This window comes from Canis lupus, chromosome 15, assembly GCF_011100685.1.
Source record: "Canis lupus familiaris isolate Mischka breed German Shepherd chromosome 15, alternate assembly UU_Cfam_GSD_1.0, whole genome shotgun sequence".
In the NCBI taxonomy this organism is placed as follows: Eukaryota; Metazoa; Chordata; class Mammalia; order Carnivora; family Canidae; genus Canis; species Canis lupus.
In genome coordinates, this window is record NC_049236.1 from 6604478 (window position 1) to 6622679 (window position 18202).

The 18202-nt window shown below is 44.2% G+C and overlaps 1 protein-coding gene across 2 annotated transcripts in view; it reads left to right on the forward strand.

Moving 5' to 3' along the window:
* Nucleotides 1-11709, forward strand: part of PSMB2 (proteasome 20S subunit beta 2) — a 33476-nt gene extending 21767 nt beyond the window's left edge. For both annotated transcript variants that reach the window (XM_038557931.1, XM_038557932.1), the window contains exons 4-6: nucleotides 7739-7901; nucleotides 9424-9473; nucleotides 11474-11709. In XM_038557931.1, the coding sequence (XP_038413859.1) occupies nucleotides 7739-7901; nucleotides 9424-9473; nucleotides 11474-11581 (321 nt within the window). In that variant the 3' untranslated portion in view covers nucleotides 11582-11709. The remainder of the gene's footprint in view (nucleotides 1-7738; nucleotides 7902-9423; nucleotides 9474-11473) is intronic.
* The last annotated feature ends 6493 nt before the right edge of the window (nucleotides 11710-18202 follow it).

Below are 18202 nucleotides of genomic sequence, written 5' to 3' on the forward strand. Positions count from 1 at the left end.
ACCCTATAGGGGAGCTGTGCGGTCCAACATTAAATTTATCTCTTTAAAACTTGGGGATCCCTGGGTGGCTCAGTGGTTTAATGCCTGCCTTCGGCCCAGGGCGTGATCCTGGAGTCCCAGGATTGAGTCCCACATTAGGCTCCCAGCATGGAGCCTGCTTCTCCCTCTGCCTGTGTCTCTGCCTCTCTCTCTCTCTCTCTGTCTCTCATGAATAAATAAATAAAATCTTTAAAAAATAATAAAACTTAAAAGTATTATTGGTCTTGTAAGATGTGATACATGAAATAGCAATAGATACTGGTATGCAAAATAGTATATTCTGAAATATTTGAGTGTGAAACTGACATTTACATATTGAATCGTATTTTCACACTAATTTCCATTTTGTGGAGGCAGCATGGTTTCCTAGAAAAGCATGCAAGCTTGGAATCAGAAAGCCTAAACTCTGGTCCTGACACTAACTAGCTGTGTGGCTTAGGGCACATCACTGTCTCTTCTTTAAAATTGAGTCCTCACATTTGTAAAAGGGATGTTGGGCAGACTAGTTGAGCTTTCTTCAACTCTATAGATGGCATTTTTGTGAAATACTCTCAATGCCAAAGATGAGATTTTTAGGAAGCTTTGACAGTTGATGGGGTAAAAGAAATTAGCATGCACTGTCCCTTTAAAACCTAGTCTCTGTTTAAAATAAATAAAATAAAATAAAACCCAGTCTCTGTTTAGTTTATTTAGAAGTCTATTGATTAAAACACTGTCCTCACTAGACAGACTCCTTTGTCCTATTGGTAGTTCTGCATCTCCTTCCAGATCACTCCAGGAATGGAAATATGCTTTACACACTGTGTAATGTTCCAGGGTACAGCACAGTGCAAAAGAAACTGCACCTCCAGAGCACCTCACTCATAGCGACATCATCCTATTCAATTAGAGGTGGCAAAGGCTGGCCTGGCTCCAAAGGAAGACTGTCAATTCCTCTCTTTTTCTGTGTCCACGCTCGGCAGGATGCTTCCTCACGCCCACCTCTCTCCCCCTTGCTGTGACTTTGGCTTCCGCCAGATGTCACACCGCTGCTTGTCACCGCCCAGACTCTCGTCGCTGATTTTGTTGTTTCTGTGTATTTATCACAACTGTTCTCTTTAGCTGTAAAATTTATGGAATTTCACACTTTTCTTAATCACTACAGTGTTTCTTTTTCATGAGAGAGGGAATATACGGAGTTGTATGTACCAGAGTTGGAAGGCTGGAAATGCTCCACCTAACTTGAGGGAAGTTTGCTTGTGTGTACCATGTACACCCCCCAACCCTCCATATGCACAGTGAAACAGAGCTCAGTTCTGCCGGACTTGGGTACTTAGGAAGTCCATTTCAGTCCCAGGGAGAAGTGCACAAGAGATGTGCTTATTGGTTAATTTCCCTAGCTTAAATTTTATCCCTTTTCGCAACCCAATAAAGGGTGTGTGTGATTTGATTGGTTCTTTGTGGGACATCTTGATCTTATTAATGCAGTCAGATCCTGAAAGTGACGGTGCTGATTATGGTCATAATAACTACTCTGTATTACTATCTAACAGGCATTTGTAATGGGCAGTTTATTATTATTGTCCCTGTCGTATAGGTGAAGAAATCTCAAAATGACTTTAAAGCTCTCCATTTAAAAATAACCTTATATCATGTATTGTGGGAGAGGGAGTAAAAGGAGAGGGAGAGACTGAATCTTAAGCAGGCTCCTCCCCTATTGTAGAGCCTGTTGCTGGTCTCAATCTCACAACCCTGGGATCATGACCTTAGCCAAAATCAAGAGTTGGATGCCTAACTGAGCCACCCAGGTGCCCCTCGTGTGTGTGTGTGTGTGTGTGTGTGTGTGTGTGTGTAAATTCATGAGAGACAGAGGCAGAGACAGAGGCAGAGACAAAGGCAGACGGAGAAGCAGGCTCCATGCAGGGAGCCCAATGGGGACTCGATCCTGGGATTCCGGGATCACACCCTGAGCCAAAGGCAGACGCTCCACTGCTGAGCCACACAGGTGTCCCCCTCATATATTTTTTTAAGGGAGGAAAAGAGCACATTTTTTAGCATTCCCCCTTACACTTGTAAACAGAGGCAAAATTTTGGCAGTACTTTGTTTTAGAAGCTAAAATTCATTTTGAATTACTAGGACGGTTCATTAAAATTTTTTTCTTTGTCAATTAGATAGATATATCTTTAAAACTAAGTATTCTGGTGTTTACACTGCAAACGGTTGACGATAATCCTCAGGGCTATCGGGCAGAGAATGTCTCATCTAAATGTTTGGATTCATTTATTGGTCATCTGGATGTTTAGTTCAGAATTGTATATAATATTTGGTCCTACCCTTTGTTGTGAAAGATGCCTTGACATTCAAGATACGGTTCTTGCCTTGGGGACCTCATAACTTTGTTTTATTACCTAGACTTGCTATCTAAATAATTAGAATAGTGGTGACAACCAAAGAGTCGATTATATCATGCACAGAACAAGAACTACTTTATAAAGGATAGAGGTTTCCCAGCAAATCTGTCATGAGTGATTAGTGTTTCCATTTCCCCAGAATAATTGGCAGATTCTCACAGGTAAAGCTAATCATGGGATAGAAAGGAATTGATGAAAAAATAAGTAGAAAGTGAGTCTTGGCACTCAGATGGATATATTTATATCAGCAGAAACAGCATGAAAGTACTTAATAAATAAATGGTACTTAACTCTCCAAGTCTGCATGTGGGGTTTGTTTTTGTTTTTATTTTTTCAGACTTCCAGAAAATCTCTTAAGTCTCCAAGCCTGTGTCAATCTCAAGATAGGTTAGGGTTGGTTGACTGTGAAGTGGATATGCTCTAAGTTAAGATGTTTGTGAATGTCTTCAACAGTGAATACAATCACCTTGAGGCCTCTGAAACAAGTCAGGGAAGCGGAGGGAAGGAAACTGTCATTCACGGCATTTCTGCCATGTGTCCGGCAGTGTGCTGGGCACTTGTTACTAACATCTCTCTGTGTCCCCTTTTGAAGACACCTATGAGAAATTGTATTTCAGTGCTAGGAGTAAGTGGGCTTCTCCTGAGTACTTGCCCTCTGTATTTCATGGACACCATGAACTTCATAGATGATTGTGTTTCTCTAGTAATAATTTTAGTATTTATTGAGTGTTTACTGTGTCTTGGCACTATGCTTATTGTTTATATGCATGATCTCTTTGAATCTTCACTGTAGCTCTTTTGTGTAGGTATTAGCCCATGTTTTTATTTTTTATTTATTTATTTTTTAAGATTTATTTATTTATTCATAGAGAGAGAGAGAGGCAGAGACACAGGCAGAGGGAGAAGCAGGCATCATACAGAGAGCCCGATGTGGGACTCACTCCAGGGTCCCCAGGATCACACCCTGGGCTGCAGGCGGCGCTAAACCGCTGCGCCACCGGGGGCTGCCCCTAGCCCATGTTTTTAATGAGGACACTAAGATTCAGAGAAGTGACTAGCTTTTCTAAAGCCACACATTGATTGGTAAGACAGCCAGATTTCGAACTCAGGTCTAACTGTACAGTGTAAGCCATCTGTTTCTTCCAAAGATACTTATTTATGCTATTGTTCTCTGCTTCGTTGAATTCTAAGTGCCTAACCTGTAGCCTCATTTTTTCTTTACTTAGCAACCATGTCTAAAGGGAGGTAGAAATAGAAGGACCCAGGAGTCTAGCAAAAAGCAACAATGTATGTACATTCAGAGAGAGCTGGCCCTCCATAAACATGAGTAAATTCTTGGAAATAAGACCTAGTACTACTTTATGACATTTGTCTAGTGATTTTCCTCATCATCTTGTGATACCTAGGCAGTAGCTACATATAAATTAAAACGTGTAATGCTTTCTGGTATGATTATTACTCATTCAAATACTTATTGAGCGTGTATGATATGCTTGTATATCATTGAACAAATCATACATAATCCTGCCTTCGTGGAGCTTAGAATTGACATAAATATTTGAATAGGTGAGTTGTAGCTTACAGGTAAGAATTTACCTAAACACACCACCAGTAGTCACACACTGTGTATGCTGTCAGAATAGCACAAAATTGAAGTGCTTGGAAATTGTCTCATTCCAGGAAAGTGGTGAGGAATCAATATGAGGGACTATAACAGTCAAGAAACCCATAACTATGGCTTTGTCACTTTGAACACCGTGATTCTGAGAGGAGCAAGAGTGACAGTATACAAGACTTTATTTGAAATTAAAAAAAAAAAAAAAAAAAAAAACTAGTGTGAGCCAGGGATCTTTGATGGAGCATTGTCAGAATTTCAGAAACTGCAAGTTGTTACACAGATGTATTGATTTAATTAGTCTAGATAACACCATTTATTTATGCTTGAGCATCTCACACTTGCAAAAGTTGGTAATTCAAAGTCACACAATAATTTGTGAGTTTTCTTCTCTACCACGTGTTGTGGCTTCTGAATACCAACTTTGATGAGTGTATCAGATGCTTCAGCATAAATAAATGATATTATATAGACCAGTTTGGCAGTACAGTTTGCTTTTGAAGTTCCATTGATACAGTTTCATGTAAAATCTTTTGGTGGTGGCCTTTAAAATCCCATGTTTTAAACACAGTGCAGTCTCATAGGATGGGCAGGATCCTCCCTGGAGACAGAGCATATCTGAGTTCCGTTGCTTAGACTTCTTTGGGTAGCTGAGTGCATCCTTAACTCACCGTTACAACTTGATAAAATTGTTCTGGTTGACTGTACAGTGGGTATTTTGGCCTGAGAATGAAGAATAGTAGTTAGCCTCTTAAGAAAAAGATGAACCTTTTTTTTGTTTTTAAATAGGTAAGAGGGATCCCTGGGTGGTGTAGTGGTTTAGCGCCTGCCTTTGGCCCAGGGCGCGATCCTGGAGACCTGGGATTGAATCCCACGTCGGGCTCCCGGTGCATGGAGCCTGCTTCTCCCTCTGCCTGTGTCTCTGCCTCTCTCTCTCTCTCTCTATCATAAATAAATAAAAATTAAAAAAAAAAAAGCTATTGTGTTAAATAAATAAATAAATAGGTAAGAGACTTTATTATGAAATTTCTTGGATTTGCTGAGATGCTAGAATCCGCATCTCAGCCGTCTGTCTCTCCCCTGCCCCCACTTTCCTTCTCTCTGTTTCCTCTTTGCTGTTCCACTTTGAATCATAACAACACGAAGGTATTCTATGTCGGCCTGATTTTACAGGACTGTTTTCACACTTAGAAAAAATTCTATTAGATATATATTTTTATCTTTAGCTAATTTAAACAGTTTTGTCTTTGTTGTTTAAAGTGGTAAGCTACTAAAAGGAGACTGGGGTATGGCTAATATAGGGAGATTTAGGCAGCATCTTTTTTTTTTAATTTTTATTTATTTATGATAGAGAGAGAGGCAGAGACACAGGCAGATGGAGAAACAGGCTCCATGCACCGGGAGCCCGACGTGGGATTTGATCCTGGGTCTCCAGGATCGCACCCTGGGCCAAAGGCAGGCGCTAAACCACTGTGCCACCCAGGGATCCCTAGGCAGCATCTTTTCTTCCAGAGTTTAGGATGCCTCACCTCTATTATTTTTTCTCACAATACCCCCTGGAAAATGGAAAGGGGAAGGATTAATTAACCCAGTTTTACACATAAGGAAATAAAAACTCATAGGGGTTAAATGTCTTGTCTAAGATCAGACTTACTAAGAACATAGTTGCAGAATGTGGCGGAGAGTGTGGAGCCTGGAGGCTGGCGGAGTGTAGCAAGCTGCCCACTAGGCAGGCAGGTAATTATTTTCAATAATTCGTCAATTAAGTCTTGACTGTTGCTGGTCAGTTCTTCCTCCTCTCAGCCTGTCCACCATCTTATTCCCGAGGCAGAAACTTGTTTGCAGTTTAGGGCTATTCTGTAGTCTTTAGGAAATGTTACTAGGATAACTGGCTTGGAGTTCCAAGTAGCATATGATGTTTTCCTGTGTTCTTCTAACATCTGTTTCTTCAAGCTTCCTAGTGCCCATGTTAATCATTGTTAAAGGAATGTACAGTGTCACTAGCTCTGACTTCTTTATGGTCTATAAAAGGGTGTGTAAATATATTGTTTCATTTAATGTGAATTTAATTGAATATATAAATTTAAGAATGGGCACATAGCCTTAAGCAGAGCCTCACTACCCACTGGAGCAAATGTAAGACAAAAACACATTTTACAGAGAAAAAGAAAGCCATTAAAATGGGAATCTCACCACTGATGCCTAGGGGCATAGACAGGCTGACTTTAACATGGTAAATAGCTGGTTTAGAAAAAAAAAAAATCATCCATTTGGAGATGAAGAGCAAGGCAGACTTAGTCAAGGTTCTTTGTAGAAATTTGCATGAGATTTGCTGGTAATGCAAAGAAAGGACACCTGTTATTACCTTGTATTTGTCTCATTGATATAAGTTACCTTTTAGTTACCTTAGGAGAGCCTTGTTACATGAGAAAAATATTACTAGCATTTCACTTAAATCTACGGTTCTCCTAGTATTACTCTTGCCACAGTCTAACATATTTATGGACTTCCATTATTACTCCCTGCATTAAAAGTTTAGTGATTTGAAGGATACCTGGCTGGCTGACTCTTGATCTAGGTAGGGGTTGTGAATTCAAGCCCCTCATTAGGTGTGGAGCCTACTTAAAATTTTTTTAAAAACTAAAAAAAAAAAAAAAAATGTATAGTGATTTGACTTAAATTTTTGAGACCTACTGTCCTTTTGCACCCCAAGAGTTGTTTCTTTAATACTGGGGCATACAGTCTACCACTTGAGATTTTGGTGCCCAGACTGAACTTGTTTATTTTGGAAGAGGTAATTGGGGTTGCTGCTTTCTTAGTCTGTGGCCTGACACTCTCAGAACTGTGTGTGTTGGTTTCAGCAATTAGGAAAGATATAAGAGCAACGATGCTTTGCCTTTGAAATGCTTTCATACGCCGGGATACCTGCACCCCGATATTTATAGCAGCAATGGCCACGATAGCCAAACTGTGGAAGGAGCCTCGGTGTCCAACGAAAGATGAATGGATAAAGAAGATGTGGTTTATGTATACAATGGAATATTACTCAGCTATTAGAAATGACAAATACCCACCATTTGCTTCAACGTGGATGGAACTGGAGGGTATTATGCTGAGTGAAGTAAGCCAGTCGGAGAAGGACAAACATATGTTCTCATTCATTTGGGGAATATAAATAATAGTGAAAGGGAATATAAGGGAAGGGGGAAGAAATGTGTGGGAAATATCAGAAAGGGAGACAGAACGTAAAGACTGCTAACTCTGGGAAACGAACTAGGGGTGTTGGAAGGGGAGGAGGGCGGGGGGTGGGAGTGAATGGGTGACGGGCACTGGGGGTTATTCTGTATGTTAGTAAATTGAACACCAATAAAAAATAAATAAAAAATAAAAAAATAAAATAAATCCTTGATGCAAAAAAAAAAAAAAAAAAAAAGAAATGCTTTCATAGGCTTTAAGAAGAAAGCAGTTTTTTTTGAATACCTCTAAGTGCTCTCAAAGCTCTCCAGAGAAAAAAAAGCCAACCTCCCTTTACGTCTTACCACACTCTTGGGCCTTTAAATTCCCCTCAATTTTTACTTTCATCATGACTTGCTTAGCTACTGCTGTTTTCTTACTCATCAATAATGGGAATGTTCCCTTTGTCACAGAAAGGGATGTTGGTGTCATTGCTTTGACCGTGTCTTTCTTTCGCAGACCCCGTATCATGTCAACCTCCTCCTGGCTGGCTACGATGAGCATGAGGGTCCAGCGCTCTACTACATGGACTACTTGGCAGCCTTGGCCAAGGCCCCTTTTGCAGCCCATGGCTATGGTGCTTTCCTGACTCTCAGTATCCTGGACCGATACTACACACCAAGTAAGTCCTCGCACTCCAGGTAGGGAGTAGTAGCAGAGTCCCGTCCTGAGTTGCTTCCCGGTTTTGTACACTACCCCTTGGAGTTGGGTGGTCAGGGTTTGAATAGCGCATGGATCTTAGGAAGCACATCCAGGTACCTTGTGGAAGCTGTTCTCGCCTGCAGGTCAGTAGGATTATTAAAAGGCTAGTAAAAATCCCTTTTTTGCCAGACAAAAAGAGATACTGTTGGTGTCCAGAGCTGGGGTTTTTTTGTTTGTTTTAAAGAGTGTTGGAGTAGTAAAACTAATTTTTCAGTTTTTTTTTTTTTTTAATTTTTCAGTTTTTTAACTCATTTTGTCCTGCCAAGATGCTTATTACCATCTCAGCTATAAAGAATGAGAGAGTAAACCAAATGATTTGTATGTTTGTTTTGAGCTTGTGAGGAAGAACAGGTTCCCCAGCATGACAACTGAGGATTTCTTTGCTTGAACGTTAATGCTTTCGAAGGCCACAACCTGGGCCCTTCCCTTGGTTCTCATCACCTAATGGCTGCTCAGCCTGTAAGAAAAAGCTGGCTTTCTACTTGTCAGTGAAATGTTAGCTTGGCAAAGCTTCCAGCACAGGGATGCTTTTGTGCTCATAACTTGTATCTTCTGATTCCAATCCTAAGCTTGACTTTAGCCACTGTGAGCAATAGGCACTTGGGATTTTTCGCTCTTACAGGCTGTATGTGCAGCACAGGGAGCCATTTCTTTCCTTAAGTTCCATTCTTCCCTGTCAGTACAGGAGAAATCTGGCTTCTCCAGTCTTTTTTGGTGCTGCCCTCTCACTCAACCTTAGCCATGACAGAGGTCTAGGCCACATCCTGAAAAGAATTAGCCTGACCTATTAGTGACTGTTTCTTGATTTGGCATCTGTCAGTAATGCAGCTGACTTGCCCACCGAAACCACGACTAACCACCCCTGAAGCCTAACTGCATAATATGTCATCCCAGTTTGCCATGCTTGTGGACAGTTCCTTTGGCTTCTGTTTTATGAGAGTCTTAGCCCTGCCCATGAATTCTCTTTCCATTGTTAAACTGAGACCCAGCTGGGAAAATGAGACTAAAACTCTGGCCCTATCCTCCTTTCCCCTGATTTGCAGCTGGCCTGGGCAGATGGAACTGATTTAAGCTCTGTTCTAAAAGGGGTGGTGGTGGTGGTGCGTGTAGGGTGAGGGGGATGGGCTATAAAGAGGCAAGCTGCTGGACCTTCTAGAGGCTGGCCCTGGCCCTGGGAAGCAGAATTCCGTCATGCTTACCCTTCTCTGTAGCAAATCAATTTGCCACGGCCGGTGGCGGCCAGAGTACGGGGTCTGGGGCGCCTTCCACTGCATATGGAATAAGTTTGTCGCAAGCTAAAGATTAGGCATTTTTTTTTGTGTGTGTGCCATTTCCATTTGTGTGACATACTGACCTGAAGAAGTTTGAAATGTAAAAGTTGTGGCAGAGAGCTGGACTTCCTGGCCACACCCTGAGTGCATGGCCTCTGTGTTCTCTTTCAGCCATCTCTCGGGAGAGGGCCGTGGAGCTCCTTAGGAAATGTCTGGAGGAGGTGAGTAGCTCCCACAGGATCCTGAAAGGAATGTTTATCTCTGTTTGCCAGTGTTGTTCCATTCCTTGGTTGTATTTTTCTAATCTTTGCCAGAAGGTATAATAAATACCCACTAACCAGATGTGAACTTGTTACCAGGGATAGAATTTGGTGGCTAACAAGCTGATTTTTTTTCCCCTCATGGGTTTTCTCCTCATTGATGTCCGTTTTACCATTTAGTTACTTCAAAAAAAAAAAAAAAAAAAATTCAAAAAAATAAAATTAAATAAATAAATAAATAAAACAGATTCATGACTACCCCACTCCCATCCCCACCCCCAGTTCTGATTCATTTGTCCTGGTGTAGAGCCTGAGTGTTGAATTCACAGTGCCAGGTGATTTGCTGCAGGTGGTAGCTGAGCCATACTTTAAGAACTACTACTGCCCAAACTTTGTGCCTATTTTTGTGCCACCTGCAGTTGCCATACTGTCTGCTCTCTCAATAGTGCATTAGTCCTGGAGAGAGCCTTCCCTGAGAATTCAAGAGGCCATAGAAAGCCCTGGGAAGCTTTAGACAGAAGAGGAGAGTAGCCTCTAGTTTACGAGTCCTAGGATACAGACCTCACGCATTCCACTACTACTCCTCAGAGTCTAAGGCTTTTGGGGTATGTCTGGGGGATAAGGAAGAGAAAGCATCTCCCTTAGGCTTTTTAATTCTTCTACTGTTCTTGGGGCCTAAGGATAAACTTGAATTTGTGGTCTAATGGCAGTGGGAGGGTGGGAGCAGGTGGGAGCATTGGGCATAATGTCAATTTGCCTCTTACACAGTCCTGTCATTTTCAGTCCACAGTACCCCCTTCTCTCTCTTGTTAGCAAATCCCCTTTCCAAAGCAAAAGCTGAGAATTGACTCATGTGCTTTCCTTAACCATGCAGGTAAGAGGCCATACTAGTCCAGCAGTCATAAGTGTTACAGGAGGCAACTAGAGAGAAGCCACTGGCATTTGAAAGTAGTGCTTTGGGCTTTTATTCACTGTGGATTCTAAGGATGATCATTATAGAAACCTACATTTCCTTGTTGTCACCTTTTTCTTGATTTTGGAGCTTATTTCTGGACACAGGAGTCATCAGCTAGAGGACACTCTGGAAATGGAATGCGTTGTTGGTGCCCAGTTCTCAGCAATAAAGGAGATGGGAAATCTGGGAAGGAGGGTGTAGGCCTGTGGAGGTGGGCATTTCTGGGATACGCTCCTAAAGGAGCACATAGCCTTATGCCTTCCCCCTGAAGACTAAGTGAGGCGTCCAGGAACGGTGGCCACAGAAGCAAAGATTTCCTACAGCTGTGTTCCTCAGTAATCTCTAGCCAGGCTAGAGGGGCCATTTGCATCCATGCACGTAGAGCGCAGCTCCTTTGGAGCAGCCTCTCAGGTCGGGAGATGTTTTTTTTTTTTCCCGGGAGATGTTCTTTTAATCACAGGTCGGCTGGGATTGCGGGAGTCAGAGGCAGGGTTGTTCTAAGAGCATCTCTGCCAACATCCTTCCCACTGTTCTTCCCACCATTCCACTTCCCAGCTACACACACCCAGTCCTTATATAATGTTGGAGGGTGGGGGTGCCTGGAGCAAAATCTGGGGACGTAGGAGTACATTGCTCTGGTCCAAAGCTTATTCCTAGGGCAGTCACTCCTTTGTTGGCTTACTACCTTGAGAGAGTTTTAAAAAGCCTGTGTTTACTGGACTGGGGAATAGAGCCTTGACTTGTCTTATTCTCTCATCAGCTGACTGACCAGAGACCAGCTCCCAGCTGCATCTTCCAGGTCCTGCCCACTGCCCCCCAGCCTCCAGCTGCAGTTTGGGCTTTCTTTGGTGTCTGAGTACGGACCACCCCCAGTAGGATATAAGCTCCACAAAAGCAGGGATTTTTATCTATGCGCATGTTGTATGCCCAGTGCCTCAGAGAGCCTGGCCTGTAGTTAGTGCTCAGTAAATATTTTTTGACTAATTTTCTTCATGTCTCTCCACAGCTCCAGAAACGCTTCATCCTGAACCTGCCAACCTTCAGTGTTCGAATCATTGACAAAAATGGCATCCATGACCTGGACAACATTTCCTTCCCTAAACAGGGCTCCTAACCATATGCTGTCCCTCCCACTTGCCAGGGAACTTTTTTTTGATTGGCTCCTTCATCTTTTTCTACTCTTTTGACATGTATCCTTGATAGATAGTTAATTCAGAATAAAGCTGAATCTGGATAAATTAAGCACTTTGTGGTTTGAGTCTCAGTTGCCCTAAGACCATCTCAGGACAGAAATGGAGTGAGGATTATCTGGATTGGACTTTTTGCTAGGACTGTCTTTCCTTCCAACCTCTTCCCTTCATTAGTGCTTTAATTGCCCTTCAGCAGCTGACAGCCCCACCTTCTAGTTCACTGCCCAGCTTCCTTCCCGTCGCTCTTTCATGTATCTTGCTCGCTAATGTCTCATTCCCCTAAAGTAGTGGTTCTTTTTGCCCCAAAGCTTAACATTTTAAAAATTAATCAATTTGAATAGGTGATACATACACTTACTAAAAAATGCAAATGATATGCAGAGACACATAGTAAAAAATACTTATTTCCCCATAATTTGGTCACTTGCTTCCCTTCCTAGGGTAAACTTCATCTACTAATTTCTTATCCTTTCAGATCTAAGTTGTTCCTGTATAAACCATGTTTGTGCTTGCGCGCGCGCGCACACACACACGTTCCCTCTTAAAAATACTTTTAAATGTTCTACACATTTTTTTCTTTAACACTATACTAGAGATTGTCCTGTATCTGTGTGTGTGTGTGTGTGTATAGCTATCTTTTTCTTGTTGACAGTTGTGTAATGTTCTATTAAGTTGTACTATAGGCAGTTAACCAGATATCTGTTTTACTTCCTAGTTTTTTTTTTTGGAATGAACAGTGTAGATGGTTTTTGGTGCCACTAAAACAGTGGTTCTTAACTGGATGTTTGTATCAGAATCACCTGGGGAGTTTTCTTTTTTTGGGGTACATGATGAGGCTGTACTCACTCCCAGAATCTTTTTTTTTTCTTAAGATTTTATTCATTTATTAGAGAACAGGAGCGGAGGGAGGGGCAGACGGAGAGGGAGAAGCAGGCTCCTTGCTGAGCAGGGAACCCATCTTGGGGCTGGATCCCAGGACCCCTGGATCGTGACCTTGAGCTGAAGGTAGATGCGTAACCAACTGAACCACCTAGGCTTCCCTTACTCCCAGATTCTAATTAAGTAGGTTTGGGGCCCAGACAGGAATATTTTTTGAAGCTTCCCAAGTAGTTCTTATCTTCAACCATAATAGAATACCTCTGGGTGAAAGTTTCTTTAGAGAGTGGTCCTCAAACTTGAGCCTGAGCCCCAGTCCTCTGGGGGGGACTATGTACTGAGCTGTATTGACACAGCTTGCTGAGTTAAAAAAAAAAAAGTATTTACTAATCACTCAGTCCAACCACCATTCCAGTTGATGCTGCTGCTGGTGGCCCAGGAACTGCACTTCAAACCCCATTTGATCTTTTTTTTTTTAAAGATTTATTTATTTATGATAGACACAGAGAGAGAGAGAGGCAGAGACACAGGCAGAGGGAGAAGCAGTCTCCAGGCCGGGAGCCCCACGCGGGACTCAATCCTGGGACTCCCAAGATCGCGCCCTGGGCTGAAGGAAGGCGCCAAACCGCTAAGCCCCCCGGGGATTCCCCCCATTTGATCTTAAACTAGGATAAGGCCTACTTTATCCAGTTCTCTGCTACTCTTAATACCAGATACAGATAGGTTTTATCTGAAAATACCATCTCTCTGTTACCTACAGGTTAGAACAGTCATACTAACAGTATTGTGTTAATATCAGATGAGAATGTCATAAACTCTTTGACACAACAATGGTAAATGCTTTCTACCATAAGGAGAAAGTCACTGGATAAATGGGGGAAAGAGATGATTCATTTCACCACAGCTGGCCCAGCACTCTAGTGCCACTATGAATATGCATGGGTTTGGGCTTTTGGCTTGATGCCTGAATCTTTTTCTAGGACATCCAGTTTTAAAGCTCCACAGGTGAGTCCGACGCTTGCCCCAGTTGAGTACTACTAAAATACAGGTGGTCCTTCCTGCTTCATGGTTTTCCCATCTGTGAAGTGGTCAAAATTGTATCTATTCCATGGGAGATGGTTATGAGGATTCCATGAGATGAAGTAAAGCATTTTGAACAGGGCCTGGCACGCGTACATGCTCCGTAAGTATGTAATTGTTGGTAAGTTCCGTATTTTGCATCCACACCTCCCCAGGAATGAAGTAGTTCTCTGCCTCTGAATGTTACGTGTCCCCAGACCAGTCTAGGTAAATAAGCCCACCAGCCCACCCTGATTCCCAGTCTTTCTCCAACCCAGGTCTCTTTCCTGAGCTCCAGATCAACTTATTAGCCATAGGGACATCAAATATGTATAAAGCTGAGCTTTACCATCTCCTTCCTCCAAAATTCTACAGCATTCCATCTTAGTAATAGTCACCTAGCTCCCAAATCCCCAAGCCAGAAACCTAGGCATCTTTTTTTTTTTTTTTTTTTTAATAATCTATAAACAGCGTGGGGCTTGAACTCACAGCCCTGAGATCAAGCATCAGATGCTCGACCAAATAAGCGAAGCAGATGCCCTGGCAACATTTATTATTTTTTTGTTAAAAGATTTTATTTATTCATGAGAGAGAGGCAGAGACACAGGCAGAGGGAGAAGCAGGCTCCCTGCAGTGAGCCTGATGTGGGACTTGATCTTGGGACCCCGGGATCATACCCTGAGCCAAAGGCAGATGCTCAACCGCTGAGCCACCCAGGCGTTCCAGCATCATTTGTTTTAAATAAACTTAATTTAAAATAAATTTGGTTTTACAGGAAAGTTGCAAAGATAATACAGAGTTTCTGTATACCTCTCACATGGTTCCCCCTTGTGTTAACGTCTTAAGTAGCCACTGTGCATTTATCAGAACGAAGAAACCAACATGGGTTGGTACATTACTATCAACTAAACTCCAGCTTTTATTCAGTTTTCCCACTGATGTCCTTTTTTTTGTTCTGGAATACAGGCCAGGATACCACTTGATACACAGCTAGGTGCCCTGTTTGGTGCCTTCTTTTTCTTCTACCTTCACATAGTCACCAACAAGTTCTAGCAGTTTGACCTCCCAAATCTTTTTTTTTTTTTTTTTAAGATTTTATTTATTTATTCATGAGAGACACAGAGGGAGGCAGGCTCCATGCGGGGAGCCCGATGTGGGACTCCATCCCGGAACTCCAGCATCACACCTCGAGCCAAAGGCAGGCGCCAAACCGCTGAGCCACCCAGGGATCCCACTTCCTAAATCTTTTTTAGTAAAAATCTCTATCTCTAGTATTCTGATGTATCCCCCATCATTCTTTCCTGGACTGTTTTAACACCCTCCTGCCTTCTCTACTTTTCATTTCTTTCCTCTCTAGTTCTTTCTCTGTGCTCTACAAGTTTGATCATCTGTATCTCTTTTCACTTAAAACTCTTTATAATTTTTTAAAAATTTTTTATTTTTATTTAAATTTTTTTTTAATTTAAATTCAATTTGTCAACCTATAACATAACACCCAGTGCCCATCCATTCACTTAAAACTTCCTGACGGTTTCCCACTGTTTATAGAATAAAACCCAGTTCTTTAGTTTGACATGGTAGGCATTTCATAATCCTCTCTCGTGCTAGCTCCCCAAGTCCCTTCCCTCTTTGGGACCTCATAAAGCCCAGGATCCAATTAAAAAAAAAAGCCCTGGATCCAAATGAAGTTCTATGGACTTAGCCTGCATCTGACGTCACACCTGTAGATACCTACAAGAAGAAGGTTAAGCATTGCATCATGAAGCCTTTTTTTTTTTTTTTAAGATTTTTATTTATTCATGAAAGACGCAGAGAGAGGCAGAGACACAGGCAGAGGGAGAAGCAGGCTCCATGCAGGGAGCCCAACGTGGGTCTCCATCCCGGGACTCAGGGTCATGCACCGGCCAAAGGCAGTCGCTCAACCGTTGAGCCACCCAGGGATCCCCCAGCATGAAGCCTTTCATACAGATTATGTGTGCGATTGAGTCATAAAGTGGTCCGTTCTGATGTTTTCTAATCTTTCTATCAGATTTTGTTTTACTTACTTGTTTTAAAGATTTATTTAGGGGATTCCTGGGTGGCTCAGCGGTTTAGCGCCTGCCTTTGGCCCAGGGCGCGATCCTGGAGACCCGGGATCAAGTCCCACGTCCTGCTCCCTGCATGGAGCCTGCTTCTCCCTCCTCCTGTGTCCCTGCCTCTCTCTCTCCCTCCTATGTCTATCATAAAAAATAAATAAATAAATAAATAAATAAATAAATCTTTAAAAAAAGATTTATTTACAAGAAGGTGAGAAAGAAAATGGGGGAGGGGCAGAAGGAGAGACTTTCAAGCAGACTCCCCCCTGAGTGGGGGGACAATGGGGAGGAGGAGGCGGCTCCATCCCACAACCCATGAGATCATCACCTGAGCTGAAACCAGGAGTCAGATGCCCAATCAACTGGGCCACCCAGACACCCCCAGATTCTTTTTTAAATGCCAACTGGGTCCCTCTAAATTGATTGCCTCAAGTTTGGAAAACCCTGGGAAGTCACTGATTTTTTAACACTCCTGCCCAAACTGCTCAGGATGGTCTTCCGATTGGTTCCCATCTGCTTTAGGTGATTAATACGTGGAGAACGATCTGTTCCTTCCCTGACCTGGGGGGAGAGGGGCCAGGATGGAGAAGAGCGGCTGGTCGGCCTCAGGGTCGGGAAGCTCAGCCCGGACTAGGGAAGAGGTTAGGGAAGCGGACAGAGTTGAGGTAGCCTGACAGGTGCTTGGCTTCCCTGCGCAGCAGCAGTGGCTGAGGCTGCTTTGCCCGAGTCCCCACTGAGCCGGCCCCGAGTCCTGTCACTGCCTCCTTTCCTGTCACTGCCTCCTTCCATGGCCCTTTGCCCAAAGCAGCGACGCTGCACGAGCAGGAGGGGCATCGGGGATTGTAACCGGCTGCCTTCTGCTCCCTCCCGTGTGAGTTAGGAACACGCCTTAGGAGGAAGGCCTCGCCCACCTCACTTCACGAGGTTTGAAAGTGGGCAGGTGTTTAAAGGCTACTCTTACTCCTCCTGGAGCCCCGTGATCCCTCAAAAGAAAAACAGGAAAGTCTTTTCTCTAAATGAACGTAAACTCCAAAAGCTGATGCTTGCCCAACTCTCCCATTTAATCCACATCTACCTGCTTTGCAAAAAAGAGGCTGCACAATCTGTCTGTATATACTTGAATTATCATCTGCTTCTCCTTAGGGAAAGACCCAGTTTATCAGAGGCTAAAACACAGTTTTTCCCGCCTGTGGAATAACGAACAAACCTTACTGGGAGGAACCAAATGCTGAGACCCCATTAGAAGCTTCTTAGGCCACCTATGTTCTCCTCCGTGCGTTCCTTCCTCTGCACTGTCCCCACCTTGACTGTATACTGGGGGACCAGAGCCTTGGACCTGCTCCGCTCCCTGCGCTCTGCAGAGGGCCCGTGGGGCAGTGGGAGTGGAGGCGCGGGATGAGACCCGCCTGCACGAGTCCCTTTTGCTCGCTCTGTGACCTTTGTCAAGTTATGCTAAGATAGACTTTTCCCATATCTAAAATAAGACTTGGTTAGGACTCCGTGGTTAACAGGGCAAGTTGTCCAGCCCCGAATAACTCATAATAATAACCGGTTTCCTCCTTGTCCACCTTAGAGACACTTAACAGCCTTTTATTGGTTTACTACGTGCTAAGCATTACGTGCTATCTGTCGACGTGTTCTCTCAGCTTCTCATTGTCCCCAACAGCTTCTGTAGTCGGGGGTCTGTGGCCGGGCCCAGGGCTTTGGCGGAAGCAGAACACCCACACTTCCAGCCTCCCCTGCAGTCCTCCCGTCCTACGGACGCGATGAGGCAGTGGCCCTTCTCTGCAGAAGAACGCACATCCTTGGGCCTTTGCCCGAGGGGACGGTGCCTAGAGCTACGCTCCCTCCACTTCCGCAGAACTCCACATCTGTGGCCACACCACCTGCAAGGAACTGGCTGGAGAACATTCCCGACAACGCGAACAGCGGGCGCTGTGGCCCCCGTGAGGCGTGAGACTAAGTGGTCACTGCAGGAACAGGCAGGAAGCTAGTGTGGCCGGAGCCCAGGGGATGGTGAGGAGCAGAGCTTAAGGGCACCGGGGGGTGGGGGGGGGGGGAAGGTTGAGCGTCTGCCTTCGGCCCAGGGCATGACCCTGGGGTCCTGGGATCGAGTCCCGCGCCCCGGCCAACAAGACCAGCGCCCAGGCCTTCTGATGGGTTGGCTGGAGGGGTGGGACTCCCCAGTTTCCGGCGTAAGCAGCTGGGTGGAGGGGAAGTGTGGCCGAGGTCGGATTGGGGGACCCGAGTCACGCGCCCCATTTTGGACGGACATCTGAGACCCTGTGAGTCCCGGGGAGACGTCGCACGTGCATGGGCACCGCAAACCTGGAGGGCAGAGAGGCGCCGCCAGGGAAGGTCACACCGAGAGGTCAGAGGAAACTGGGCGTGGGGAGCCAGAGAAGAGTCGCCGAGGAGAAGGTGGTCGGTCGCGTCGGGTGCCCCTAAGTCCAGAACCGGACACTGCAGCCGTCGGTGACCTTGCTAGTGGGTGGCAGCAGGCTGCTGCGAAGGAAGCCAGGCCGAGGCAGGCGG